This window comes from Vulpes vulpes, chromosome 10 (genome assembly GCF_048418805.1).
Source record: "Vulpes vulpes isolate BD-2025 chromosome 10, VulVul3, whole genome shotgun sequence".
Taxonomy (NCBI): Eukaryota; Metazoa; Chordata; class Mammalia; order Carnivora; family Canidae; genus Vulpes; species Vulpes vulpes.
The window spans coordinates 79,207,983-79,222,521 of record NC_132789.1 but is presented as its reverse complement, the minus strand read 5'-3'; the positions used below and the strand labels follow the sequence as shown (position 1 = coordinate 79,222,521).

The following is a 14,539-nucleotide window of genomic DNA, read 5'->3' as shown; positions in this document are numbered from 1 at the left end:
AGTGCTTTTGTGAAGGATGGAGTGTGGATGTTGAACACAACCACCAGTCTGTCTTCCAGGCTTTTTTCCACCTCCCACCTTTCTCATCCCTTACACCACCAGCTGTACTCTTGCCAATGAGCATGCCAGAGGTGTGTCCACTCTTGGTTCATGGCCTTGCTGTATTTTCTGCTCTACATGAGGCAGGAATTGATTATTTCTTCCTTTAAACTTTCACCCTAGGTAAATAGCAGGTGGAACTTATCCCTTCTCTTTCTATCTGAGCCAATAAGGATGACATTGCTCTTTGCTTTGTTTAGGAAATTACCTCTGTTTGTCTGGAAAGCTTCAGAACAACTGCTATCCCTCTGATCTTACCTCCTCCACATATTTTTTCTCTCTTTAGTTGCAACCCTCACATTGGGCTACCTAGTCATCACTGTCAAGGGTGTATTTCTGCAATTGGTGCCCATAAACAATGGCTCCATCATGTGCCCTTGGGGATTATGAAGAAGAGAGTGTGGCAAGAGTACCTGTGTGAGGTTACTTATTATTGTGCTTGCTATACTCAGGGGTTTTCATTTTTAGTGCTTTGCACATAAGTAAGTAATAATGATAAAAGCTGATGTTTGTAGAATCCTCACTGTATCCCTGACAGGAAAGGCATTGAACAAGGTCAGAATACCAGTAACTTTCTGGCCACTTGTGGCAAAGCACCATCATCTCTGATTTCATGTTTTACAACTTAACCTACTCACAGAACATAATTCTAAACTATGAAGTGATAATCAAAATGAAAAGATGTCATAATTTTAATTATCCATGTTTTCTCTTCAACTGTATGCCCTTAACAATCAAGGAGAAAATGCACTTCCTGGAGCACGTGGGTGGCTTAGTTGGTTAAGTGTCCTACTTGAGTGATTTTGGCTCAGGTCATGATCTCGGGGTAATAAGAATAATCCCTGTGTCGGGCTCCACACTGGATGTAGAGCCTGCCTGAGATTCTCTTTCCCTCTCCCTCTGTCCCTCCCTCCTCTAAAAAAAAATGATATACTTCCTGAACTATAATATTGATGAATTTCATTTTTGGAATTTTAGAATTAGTCGAGGTAGATTTCTTTTCAGGGTACATTTTGTTCATTTAAATGTTTGGGACAACCTCTATCATTTATTTGTTTTAAGAAACTATAGAGCATATTCTTGGCTTTCCTCACAAAGAATGGCTCTGTCAATGAAATCAGACTTTCTGAATGAGAAGCAGATGACTCCAATGCATTTAACTTTGAGAATCAAAATACATAAATGATTTTTTTTCATAACAAAATTGATGATAGCTGAAACATCACCAGCCAAAGACACTAAAGTTGAGTAGCTATAGTATTTTTTTGGCACTTAATAAAACCCACATATACATGAACCTTCCCATCTCAATTAGGCCTTGTGTGTCTACCATATTTAGTACTGCAGCTTGTCCTTGCTTTCCCCCAGGACTGGCTATCACCTTCACTTGCTCTGCTTTATGTTTTTCCCCTTGACCTTGTTTTATCATAACCATTACAAAATAATACAGAAATCAGTTATCTTTTGTTTGTTATTTATCTCCCACAACTTAAATGTAAGCTTTGTAAAGGAAACTATCTTGGGTCTGTTTTTTTCACTGATATATATCAACCACCTGGGTTGATCAGTACCTGGAAGGTACAACATATATTTTTTGCATAACCTGTGTGAAAAGTAATTGTATAAAAATATGAATGGTAGCTATACTAGCTAATTTTCATTGAGCATTTACCATGTATCCGAGGGTATGTATACATCATCTCTACCAATGCTCCCAACAAATTTATGAAGCAGGTATCATTAATATCACCAAATTACAGACAGGAAAAGGGAGCTTTATAAACATGAAAGTAAATTGTCTAATCTTATAATCCATATGAGAACTTTGATATAAACCCAATAAGCCTGACTCCTGGGGACTCTATCTAAGCTGGGCAATGTTGCTTCTGTGTTATTAACTTACTGAGATATTATTATTGAGATTCTAGAGGATTTCATTTGGGAAAGAAGGTTTCCCTATGTAAACATTTTTGACAACTGCTTCCCTAGATATATGAACCAAACCAAAGTCTTAGGCTTGCAACTCTAGGCCTTTAGCTGATTTACATGTGATTAAATTCTGTAGCATTTGCACGATTTCCCCCACTTTTGTTGCTTGGTTTTGTAAGGAAAAGTAAACAACTTTCGCTACTTTAAGGACTTTCTTCTTCATATATATATATATATATATATATATATATATATATATATATCCTGTTCCTCCTTTCTCTGTGTTTTATTGTGTTGTTTTACTTTGGTTGTGTGTGTGTGTGTGTGTGTGTGTGTGTGCTTGTGTTTCAAGTAGGCTCTATCCTGGGCATGGAGCCCAATGTTGGGCTTAAACTCATGACTTGAGATCAAGACCTGAGCTCATAGTTGGATGCTTAACCAACTGAGCCACCCAGACACCACCCTAGTTTCGTGTATTTGTCTGTGTTAATTCCAGTGATTTTCTCCTTCACACTCCCTCTTCTCTTTTCTAGGAGAATGATATAAACCTGACCCACATTGAATCCAGACCTTCCCGCTTAAAGAAAGATGAGTATGAATTTTTTACCTATCTGGATAAACGTAGTATGCCAGTCCTGGGAAACATCATCAAGATCTTGAGGCATGACATTGGTGCCACTGTTCATGAGCTATCCCGGGATAAGAAGAAAGACACAGGTAAGAAACAGAGGGATTCTACAACTCGAGTTGTCAAGCAACTCGACATTCTCATAAAAAAAAAACTAGAAAAAATAATATCTACCACTGCAGGGGATTAAGCTACAGAAGGTATGTTAGGGACCTAGAGGAGTACGTAGCACATTTTAGACATTTAATAATTTTTTTCACTTCTTCAAGATAGTTATTTCTTATATTAATAATTTTCTTTCTCTTGCTGCAATTTTATATATTAAAATTTTAGCAATCATGAATAAAGCTATTATGAACATTCATGTGCAGGTTTTTGTGAACATTCATGTGCAGGTTTTTACCCAAACATGAGTTTGGGTACTTAGGAGTGTGATTGCTGAGATGAACTGTTTTTTCCCCCAAAAAATAATCAAAACACACTTTTTTCTACTGTAAAATAGAAAGTTTTTTCCCCCCCAAACAGTGAAGACTTTGGATCAAGGGGGTTTCAAGCTCTGTAGCTTAAAATAACATTCTAATTGGCAGAGATGTCTTAAAATGAGGAAAGATGTGGATCTTCCCTTTGCACAGGCCATTGAAACATTTTCTAAAAGATACCCCCAAGGCCTTCCCAGCAGATCTCTTCTCTTCCTGCCCTTGTCCTCCTGTGGCTATCACCAAGACAAGGAAAGTTTATTCCTGGATTTTGCCCCTGCAGAGTGTGGAAAGCCAAGCACACGGGCTCAGGTCACTGAGGGGCAAGCACTTGGAATTCCTCCTCAGATCAACACTTATTTGCCTTCCTTTCCTTCCACCTCCCAAGCTGCTTTGCTGATGACCGCCTTCTCTTGCTGTTCCGGCCACCTGCTTGCAACAGGAGCTGCAGGCCCTCAGGACAAAGGGCCTGCCGGATCTTGGGGCAAACTCTGCCTCTGCTTGGAGCAGGTGGAGGCTGGGCCAGCTGGGGTCCTGGGGTAGGAAATCAAAGCAATTGAGCAGACAGGCAGCTCCTTGGGGAGCCAGGAAAGATGTATGTAGATCAGCTGAAGGGCGGGTAGCCTGAACTGGAGGCTCAGAAAAGAGGTTCTTAATGGAGATGTGCAAGAATAGTTAGGACTCCAGAGGTCTGGAACCAGAGAGTACTACACTTGGTGTGAATTTGGGCAAATGACTGACCTCCACAATCTCCCACTGCATCAAATGGGAGTAACAAGAGTCTCTACCTTGTAGGATTGATGAAATAACATTGAGAACCCTGTAGAGTCTGTTTAAGAATTTATTTATTTTTATTTTTTTTTAATTTTTATTTATTTATGATAGTCACAGAGAGAGAGAGAGAGAGAGGCAGAGACACAGGCGGAGGGAGAAGCAGGCTCCATGCACCGGGAGCCTGATGTGGGATTCGATCCCGGGTCTCCAGGATCGCGCCCTGGGCCAAAGGCAGGCGCCAAACCGCTGCGCCACCCAGAGATCCCCTGTTTAAGAATTTAATAGATTTCTCTATTCTTACCATTATCATCGTTATGATAAATCATGACCCAAGCACAAGAGTCATGAAAAGCCAGCCTGTACACAACAACTTTTTCTAGGAGTCTGAGAACTGGCAGATGACCTACAGCCCAACAGACTCCTTAATATTTCATTGTAAAAAATCAGAGGCCATGACTTGCCTTAAGGCACAGAGTAAACTCTGTGTGGTTGTGGGTAAGCCTGTGTCAAGCCACCCCTGTGCAGCAGGCATCGCGGTAGGAGCTGGGGGGAGAAAGTCTCAATACTACCCTTTTGGAGGCTGCAAGGGCAACAAGACACCCTGGTGAATATAGTCTAGGGACAGGTGTTATGATGAGAGCAAAGTGATGGAATCTGGCAGAGTGTTGACATTTGAAACAGTTGACATTTGAGCTGGTGAAGACAACACTGGTAGGTCTAACCCTTGAAAACAACACATGTCTCATTTTATTTATTCAGGTTGTTGGTCATCCCAGTGCCTACTGGCTGCCCCTATCTGACACAGCTTCTGGACCTCCGTGTCCTCAGAACAAAATAGTGGCTCAGGGTGCCCACATTTCTGAAACAGCACTGTCATGCCCCTGCAGAGAAGGGTGGCTCTTTGTATTTCTCAGTTTTGTGAACTGGAGTGTGGGCCCAGAAACAGATCTTTATAGGGAAAACAGCCATCCCTTTGCAGAGTTGTTCTTTCCATGGAACTCAGTGGGAGAATGATTAGAGGAAGAAAAGCATCATGGTAGACCTGAACTTTTGATTCTTTCACTCGACAAAGTGCCCTTTCTTTTGAGGGGCTCAGATCTCAGGAGTGAGTCTGACAGCAGGTTGAAGTGGGAGATCTGAACCCCTTGAATCAATTAGGCTAAACCACTTTCCACTCTCATTTTTAAACCATTCAAAAGGCCATGTGGGTGATAGAAAATGAAAGTTTTCAGTTTCTTAATTGCTAAAGTTCCCCACCCAAAACAGCTTAAGGGAAGGTTAATTATGGTGATATGTTAAAGAAACCTCAACCTTCTAAAATGCCTCCTGGAGAAGCTGATGTGACTTTAATAGGATTTTAATCCAGAGAGTCTTTTGAATACTTGAGGTCTATTCTCTTGCTACCCTCTCTCCTGAGGACCTCAAATCCTTCTTCTACCCAACATGAAAGAGCATTAATATCTTCCATCGATCAATCTACTAATCCTTTTACCTTTCCCTTTGAGTCTTCTGCATGACATTAAGTTTAGAGGGGGGATGGAAAATCCCTACGTGGAGGCAGATTGCAGGCAATAGAAACAGACGGACAGAATGTCTTGGCTAGACAGAGGTCTAGGATTATCACCTTTTGAGAAATTTATCCAATTGGAGCTATTTTCCAAGAGCAAATGGACATCTGGTGGATTTTGTTCAAGTTGTGGTAATTATAAGAGTCCTGCGGTAGAGGCAAAGGGAGTCCAAAGTGCCAGTATGACTATATTTTCTGTGGGGAGTGGAAGGGCTGTTTATATATTTATTCATCTCTCTGTCTGTCTGTTTATCTGTGTTTCTATCTGTCTGGCCTGGGAGCACTTAGGATTTTGTCTTTTTTATTTGTATCAATTCCTGAAGCAATGATTTAAAGGAAAAAGTTATTGTAAAGAGACAAGAGCAGCATCATTACACTCATTCCTTTCTCCTTCCCTACCCCACCCCCCGCCCCCGTCCTCCGGCCCCCTTGCTGCTTCAGCAGTACTGCCAGGATGGGCAGGGCCCTGAGAAGGCTGAGGCTTCAGAGAAGTTATGGGGGGAGGAAGGATAGAATTCCTTGGAGGAGCCTGAAAAGCCCCTGGGGTTGTGGGCAAGATGGTACACATGCGTGAGTTTCAAAGAGGTCATGGTTCCCAAGGAGGTGAGGACCCTTAGAGAGAAGCTGCTTAGGGCTGTAGGGGCTCCAGATGGCTGGGCCACCCGTGCCTATCTTTCCTCTCTCCCTTCCTCTGTGCTTCCGTTCTTGCTGCCCTCTTCCCTTTGTCCTCTTCTTGGTTCCACATCTTCTCTTTTGTGTTTCACTTTGCCCCAGGGGCATCTCTCAGTGCTGAAGGTGCTCCTGGCTCTGGGTCTGCAGGAGACCAAGGATCTGCATGTGTGTAAAAGCATTGACAGCCTTTTTCAGTCTACCTGGATGCTTGCTGGGTGTGTGGATGTTGTCCTAAGTCATGACAGCTGGGGATGAAACTTCTGTTTCAGCATAAAGCCTTATGGACACAAGCAGACCCTCGGCTAAGAGGATAAGCCAAAGCAGGGGATGTGTATCAAGCCCAGAGTTGGAAACGGAGCCTCTTGGTGTGGTTGGTATGGGGCTTGCTCCCTCACAGTCTATGAGAGGCAGCTCTATTTGCTGGTGAGCAAAGATCCAGGACTAACCCAGTCCATTTGCCAGATCACATGGCTCCGAGCTAAGGAAAATCATAAATTTATAAGCAGTCTCTCTGTAAGAGGGATCCCTCGTTTGGATGCCAAATCCAGTGTTTTCAGAATTCTTTCCTGTTAGATATTTAAGCTTCGCCACAGTCATCTCAGATAACTAGAGCAAGCAGATGCCACTATTCTCATTTTCAATATTAGGAAACGAGACACAGTGCTCATTTGGGACAGTGGAGACTCTACAATCCATGTGGCCATTCCAGTTTACCCCGTCAAATACCTTTTCTCTGTGTGACAAGTGTGTTCCCTCGGTTGAAGGAGGTGATAAGAGAATATGAGATGATTGTAACAACGCTGGTTTGCCATTCATGTTGGATTGAGGGAGCACATGATAGCCACTCAGAAAGGGCCATGAACGTAAGAGTCAGGACTTAGGGTTTGGACTCCTTTTTTTTTTTTTTAATTTTTATTTATTTATGATAGTCACACACACAGAGAGAGAGAGAGAGAGAGAGAGAGAGGCAGAGACACAGGCAGAGGGAGAAGCAGGCTCCATGCACCGGGAGCCCAACGTGGGATTCGATCCCGGGACTCCAGGATCGCGCCCTGGGCCAAAGGCAGGCGCCAAACCGCTGCGCCACCCAGGGATCCCGGGTTTGGACTCCTATTCTGTGTACTGCCAGCTATATTTGAATCCCATCTGACCCTCTGACAGCTGAGTGACTTCATTACCTCTTCTTCCTCATATGTAAGATAGATCTAAGACTGACTTGGCTACGTTTTAGGGCTTATGGGGAAGATCATGGAAGATAGTCTGAAGGTTATGGCATTTGATGGATTGAACTTGCTTGAGTTGAGTAGCCCTTGAACTTAAACATCTTCAGGCCTCAGTAGGGAGGGGCTCTATGACCTACAACACCAGCCCACCATCAGGCTACTTGACACCATGAGCTGCACCGGTAGGGGCACTGACCAAGGCTAATGATTTAGAGTTGATGGCAGACACACCCTGGCTGGGTCCAGCCTCCCCTGGCATCCAGAGAGACTACTTCATGTGTGGGATGATGTGGGGGGGAGGGGCTCTGGGAATGACCTATCATTTCCAAACATTACTTCCTGTGAACACGATTTTGATGCTTCCCCTTAACCACTTGGCTGTGCGTCATGTTGGAAATAGCAGTAGTCTAAGAGACAGAAGGCCAGCTTCTCCTGCAGGTTCCCTTCCTTCTTCACTACCTCCCTCTGTTCTTGCTTCCTTCTTTCTTTTCTTCTCCTCTTCCTTACCATTCTGACAATACTCATTACCCAAACCAGTATCCTCTTTTTTGGTTTGTTTGTTTTAATTCCCTTCAAAATATTTGTAGCATTTGGCCATGATACCCAAATCTTTAGTATTTTATAAATTATGTGGCTCCTACCTATTAAAATCCTAACTCTTGAGGGTTTCTTTCTCTTTCTTTCACTAACCATGGTTGGCTTTGCCATCTTCCACTCTTTCATTCATATCTATACCCTAATTCAGTTAATCATTCATCACTGAGCACCAACCCAGTGTCAACCGCAAGATAGGGATGCAGTAGGAACAAAGATACTCACAGTGCCTAGACCCATGCGCCTTATTATCTAGTAGGTAGCTCCTAGGTGGCATGATATCTGTAGGAATAGGGAAGCGTGGTTTGCATCAGGGGCACTTAGGCACACAGAAGCCAGCCTCAGGCGTGGTAGGGAGAAGGGGGAGCAGGATCAGGGAGGGACACCTGGAGAGACACAGACATGATAAGCAAGAGGCTTTAGATCGGCCATAACTCCGATCTAAAGATCTAAGACTGTAAGTGGCAGGTGCTCAGACTGAGTGCAGTGTAAGCTTTCAGGAACCAGAATTCAGTATCTGGGGATACAGTGGGCAAATTGCTAGTATATTTGTTTATAAGATACGTGACATCTTCCAAAGGATATTGGGAGGATAGTGTCAGTTTAGGATGATAATTGGAAAAAGGATGCTGTGGGTCATTTTTTTTTACTTATTCATGATATCACACATTCCCATTCATCCATTCCATCATTGATTTATTTCAACACATTTTACCTCTTTACTTCATGCTAAGGTGCTTTCATTCGTTTGATTTTCATTCTTATTTTTTTTCACTCTTATTTTAACATATGAATGGAGAGACCACATGATCGGCCTGTCATGTCACTGATGAAAGTGAGCCCTGAACTTGCCACTCCTCTGCTCTGTCTAGGAGGAGGCAGGAACACTTGGTTCACCCGATCTTGCCAAGACCCTCCTGAGAGGCATTCCTTCTATGGAAAAAAAGCAGAAGCTCCTTAGAAGAGAAAAATAAAACCCTCAAAAGTCTTCATCCTGCAGGATGTTGGCACACTACCCTTTTCCTTTTTGGGGAGTTTCTCTGTGAGGCTGGAGGCCATTGCCTCAGAGGAGACATCCAGGAGCCTGGGAAGACGGGGTGGGAACACTCTTCTATTTTGGGTCTAGGAAAGGAGGATTTATTGCTCTCCCTGAGACAGGCTGGAGGCAGAAGTCAGGGGGAAGGCTGGGTGCCTCATTGACTAGACCCTGGGGCTGATGGACGTCTGTCTGGTGAAGGGAGGGGGTTCACCAGAACACTCAGCCTGCTCCTTGAACTGTTATAAACTTAATAGGCCTTCTCTGACCCATTGGTCAGGAAGCAGACTCCCACCAGGCCTGTGGGGCCTCTTGCTCAGGAGCGCTCCTGAGCCAGCCACCCCTTGGCGTCCGGGCTGAGCAGTTGACCCCGACTTAATGAGACCACGACGTGGGTGTCCAGGGCCAGCTCTCTTGCAGGCTGCTTCCCTCGGAGCCAAATCAATATTTATTAATGATCTGTCCCCCTCCAGTGCCTCTGGTTTCACAGAGGGCCTCTGTTGTACCAGCCTGCCCGAGTCATTCATTAACGCCGAGCCTAGTGGCCGGTGAGGCGGTCAAGGGGCCCACAGAGGCCAGCCCACCATGGAGATATTTGCAAAGGTCATTAATGAGCTAATCTGATTTAAGTTTTCAAGATGAAGGCCCGGGTCATTGGGGTCAGTCTCTATTCCCAGCACTCTGCCAGGAGTGGGCGGGGGAGAGGCCCGCCACCGCCACTGAAGAAGAGAAAGGAAATGTGAAGGTGTCTCCCAGGAGCTGAGAACTTTGCTGTTAAAAAGCTTCTACCCTTAGCTCCAGGGGGTCTTGGAATGGGAGATGAGGACACAGGGCTGTCTTAGGGATTTTCTTCCAGAGCTTAGATTCCTGCTCTAGTTCATGGCCCCCTTTCCATCTCCAGCTGGGAGATCAGGAATCTAAAATCACCCCCCTGCGACCTCTCACCTTATTCTAAGACTGCCCAGAAGAGTGCTCATTCTGTAGTGAGCTCAGTGGTCTTGAACAAGTCCCTTCCCTTCTTTGAGCCTCAGTTTGCTCATCAATAAAGCAAAGAATCATATCTACCCCCTAGCATTGCTTCAAGAATTAAAACAGACCATGGAAGTAATGCACTTAGCACAGTATCTGTTGCATCCTAAGTCCTCAAAAAATTAACTTCAAAGGAAAAAAACGGTAATTGTAATTTTTGGTGTAGAGGTTAGGGACACAAGTATGAACTCCAACCCTGCCACCAGCGGTCTCTGGGACCGTACTTAAGCAGAGAAGTGTCTCTGGGTTTTCTTCGTGAGATTCAAGTGTAAGGATGGCAGATGGACCTACTGTGGGTAGGTTAATTCTCACCCCAATCAAGGAAGCAGGGCAGGGATTGATGCCTCACCCATTTCATAGAGGGGAAGCCAGAGTCTCAGGAATTTAGTAATTTGCTCAGAGTTACAGAATTTGTAGATGAGAGACAGGAAAGTTGGACACAGATCTGCCTGCTTCAAGCCTGGGGTGTGCACAGCATTTGCACAGGATGAGGTGTAGGCTCTGCAGCTGGGCCTGCAGCCACTTCACCTGCCCTGGGTCCCCTCAGCCTCTCCAGCTCTGAGGCCAGGTGAGTGTCTTCAGCTACAGATGAAAGGGCCCTGCTTCTGCGGGACACCTGCTTCATCAAGGTGGAGGTGGCAAGAAGGACTCGTGTCTACCAACCATAGGCTTCCACTGTTCCGCTGTTCTCTGAAAACTAGCCATCTGCCCATCCTTGAGGGGGCCCACCTTTGGTCCCCTATGTTGTACATTGGCCTTCCCTTCTGTCTCCAGCCCTGGGGACTTCAAGCTCTGGCATCACACAAAAGATTAATGGTCTTGCAGCTTCATAGAAATAAATATGGATCTGTAGCCACAGAAACATGCAGTGCCTCTGCCTCTCCTAACTCTTGAGACACATACCTGCCTGCATATACGAGACACATACCTGCCTGCATATACGAGATGTATGATATATGCATATAAATACATGCGTAATGTTGAAATAATTAAATGCAACAGACTGTAAAAACAAAAGTGTAGGCTTCATATAAATATGTCAAGGCTTGGTCCTGTGCTGTATGGGGTCCTCTGCAGTGTCCACACTGCTTGCTTCACAGCCTTGCTGAGAAGGACCTCACGTCCCCCATTCCCAACAGCCAGAACCTGCCTCTCGGGTCTCATTTCCTTAAGCTGCGTCCTGTTATCCAAAGGCTTGGCTGGGAGACCCTTTCTCTTAGTTGTGAGGCCTGCCTGGAGGCTTCCTTCTCCCACAGATGACACATAGGCTTTACCCAGCGACCTCTGGGAGACGATGCTTTAACCTTAGGTGAGGTCTGGAGAGGGGACAGGGAATGAGTCCAAAGGTAGGGCTGAGCTGCTGCCTGGAGAGTGAACCAGAACCGTCATTCCTTGTCAGTGGGCCTCCTACAATGACAATAAGGATGATGATAAATCCAAATACCTACAAAGCACTTGCGTGTGCCATGCACAGCACTAAGCATGATTCATGCGTTCGTTCCTCTAACCGAGTGCACCCTGTTATCATAGTCATTTTACCAACAGGACCCTGGAGGGCAAAGAGGTTAAGTAGTTTGCTCAAAATCCCAAAGCCACCAAGTAGCAGAGGCAGGATGTGGCCCCAGGAGGTTCAGCTCTGAAGTCTGCACGGTAAGCCACTTGTGCAGCCTGGCTGTGTTCTGGGCCTTTTCTGGGTGGCGACAAGGCCTCAAGGGTGCAGGTGGGCGCCCCACAGCCTTGCAGGACTGCCTGCGAGTCCCTCACAGCCTCTGTGTCAAGGCCTTGGGCTCTGTGGGCTGCTTCTACCTGTCTCCTCTTTGCTGAGACGTAAGTCCTGTGAGTTCTGCGACCTTATCATGTTCTTTGATTTTTTTTTTTTAATCTTTTCCATCTAGAGATCTAAACGAAGTCATGGGGTCCAACTCCTGTCTCCCTTTGGAGGAGAAAACAAAACAAAACCTTCCCAGAGCTGAAAATATGCTGGTTCTGCTGCCCTCTAGTGTTGAGTAGGGGGAGGCCCGCACCTACCTCTGAATGGGTGCATTACCTCTCTCCCTGGGTGAGAGAAGAAAGGGAAATGGGATGGGAAGGAACACGGAGGCTGTCGTTCTGGAAGCAAGCAGGGTGGACACACTGGTGGAACTGCAAGAGTATTTTCATGTATTTCCCCTCTGGACAGCCTCAGCCTTTCACAGACATTCCTGCGGGGCTCAAAAGACAAAATCCAGAGGGGTTTATGGCAGTACCCCAGGTGTAGAGAAGGTGGAAACGGAGGCCCAGGCTGGGGAGTCTGCTCATAGCAGAGCTGGACTGCAACCCAGCTTCTGACTCCAGTCCGCCCCCCCCCCTCTTCTTCCTCTTCCTTTTTCTTCCTTTTTATCATCATCATGAAAGTCTTTGCACCTTAATGGTTGATGCAGATAAGCACTTACTGTGGACCCAGTCACTGCGCTGGGATGTGTCACATTTGTTGTGACATGCAAAAGTGCAGTAATATCGAGAGATATTCTAATCCATATTGGGGATAAAAAGGCTCTGGGGCACCCGTGTGACTCAGCGGTGGAGCGTGTGCCTCTAGCTCAGGGCGTGATCCCCGAGTCCTGGGATCGAGTCCCACATCGGGCTCCCAGCAGGAAGCCTACTTCTCCCTCTGCCTGTGTATCTGCCTCTCTCTGTGTCTCTCATGAATAAATACATAAAAAAATCTTTAAAAAAATCCACTCAGGCTCTGAGAGATAAAATACTTGCTCAGTTACACAACAAAATAAGCCACAGACTTTCTAGTCTTGCTGGAAGACTTCCTACTCTGCTCTCTGAGCTAAGGGCAGAGTCCAAAAAAAAAAAAAAAAAAAAAATTCCAGGAGCTCACAGGTGAACAATAGCGGTACTCACTACGGGCCTGTGCAGTTGCTGGTGAACCCCACGTATCCCCTCCTTTTACCTTAGATTGTTCCAATGAAGCAGGGCTGCAGGGAGCTACCATCATCCCCATTTCACAGCTAGGGAGACCGAGGCACGAAGAGAGTCAGTAATCCACTCTGGGTGCTGGGTGCTGAGTATGGGGACAGCACGGCAGCCTCAGGAGGCTCCTCTGTGCCACAGTCTTGGCGGCGCTCGGCTGACTGACCTTCCCTGAGGTAAAGGGAGGTAGGTAGCTGTGGACTCAGGATGGACCCAGGCTGCCCCAGACGCCCTGAGCTACGGTGGGCAGGCCAGTGTCAGGCCCAGACCCTCGCCCCGGGGCCCGGGGTCACAGGTGATGCATGAACCAGGGTCCCCCTCGCTGCTTGTCTTCTCCCGCCACTGTGTCCGTGAGGAGCCTCCTGCCCTGTTACCTGTTTCCAGGTACTTACTGCTTCTCTCCTGTCACCCGCCCACTAGAATGAAAGCCCCACAGGGTTGGGACCCCCTCACATTCTGTGCCTCCGGAGTAGGCCGTGGAGATGTGTTTGGGGCACCTCTCTGACAGGGTGAGGGGTGTCCTGAATCAGAAGGGGGGCAGCAAGACGAGGCCGATGAGGCCTGTCCCTGGGGGCGGTGGCACCTGCTGGAATCATGGACCGATTCCCAGGGAAGAGACATGCCAGGCGGGGAAAGGGTGCCCTGGTGGGGAGCTGATGGGGTGCTGACATTGGGAGAAGCTGGAGTGGTCTCGGGGGGACCCTGAACCCTACTTGAAGACAATAGGGTGTCCTGTCTCAGGTCCTTCCAAACCCCAGTAAGGAAGAGACCTCGTTTTCAGGGCTGACAACTGAGCTCCGCTGTACAAGGCAAAGAAGTGAAGGACTCAGGAAGAAAGTAAAGCCTGGGGAAAAGTCCAAGAGACCAAGTGGGGAGCCAGGTGCCATGTCAGGTGAGCTGGACACGGTCATCGCAGAATCCAGAGTGCAGCAGCCGGGCCTCCAGAGGCTCACGGATGGAAAGAATCATCCTGGTGGCTCCGTGTGCTCATCTGTAAAATGGGAACAGTGAGGACACCCGGGCCTGGGTGGCTGTGCAGGTCAGGCAAGGTGGCTCCCGTAATGGGTCTAGGACGGTGCCTGGTACCACATCAGGCCCGATAAGACTGCCGGAATCCTGCTGCAGGGTCCAGCCTTGAGAAAGGGCTGGGCCTTGAGAAGAGGCCTCCAGGCCGAGGGCCGTGGGCATGAGGCCCGGGAGGCCAGCCGCAGCCAGCTCCAGCGCCCCGCACTGGCGGGATGCATACGTGGTCAGGAGGGAAGCACTGGGTCGTCCAGGCCTGAGTGCGAATCCGAACACCCCTTTTCCTACGGAGGAACCCTGTGTGGGGTCTGCCTCTTGACCTCTCTACGCCCCCGTTTGCGGCCTGCGGACACCGCCAATGCCCGCCTCGCGGGTTAACCGCTCGGAACAGCGCTCGGTGTCGGTTGTCATCGCTCAGGGCGGCGGCCGATGGTTTTGTGCCTCATATGGATGGAACAGGGCTCTGGAGGGACCGTGGTTAGTGCTGCGCAAATGGCACCCTGGTGCGGCGGCTGCCCGCCTGCAGCG

General features: G+C 47.1%; 1 protein-coding gene across 1 annotated transcript in view; it reads left to right on the top strand.

Annotated features, from left to right (window-relative positions):
- The window catches only part of PAH (phenylalanine hydroxylase), a 76,022-nt gene that overhangs the window by 21,407 nt on the left and 40,076 nt on the right, over window positions 1-14,539 (top strand). Inside the window, exon 3 of the mRNA XM_026013097.2 lies at window positions 2,562-2,745. Coding sequence (XP_025868882.1) covers window positions 2,562-2,745 — 184 coding nt within the window. The remainder of the gene's footprint in view (window positions 1-2,561; window positions 2,746-14,539) is intronic.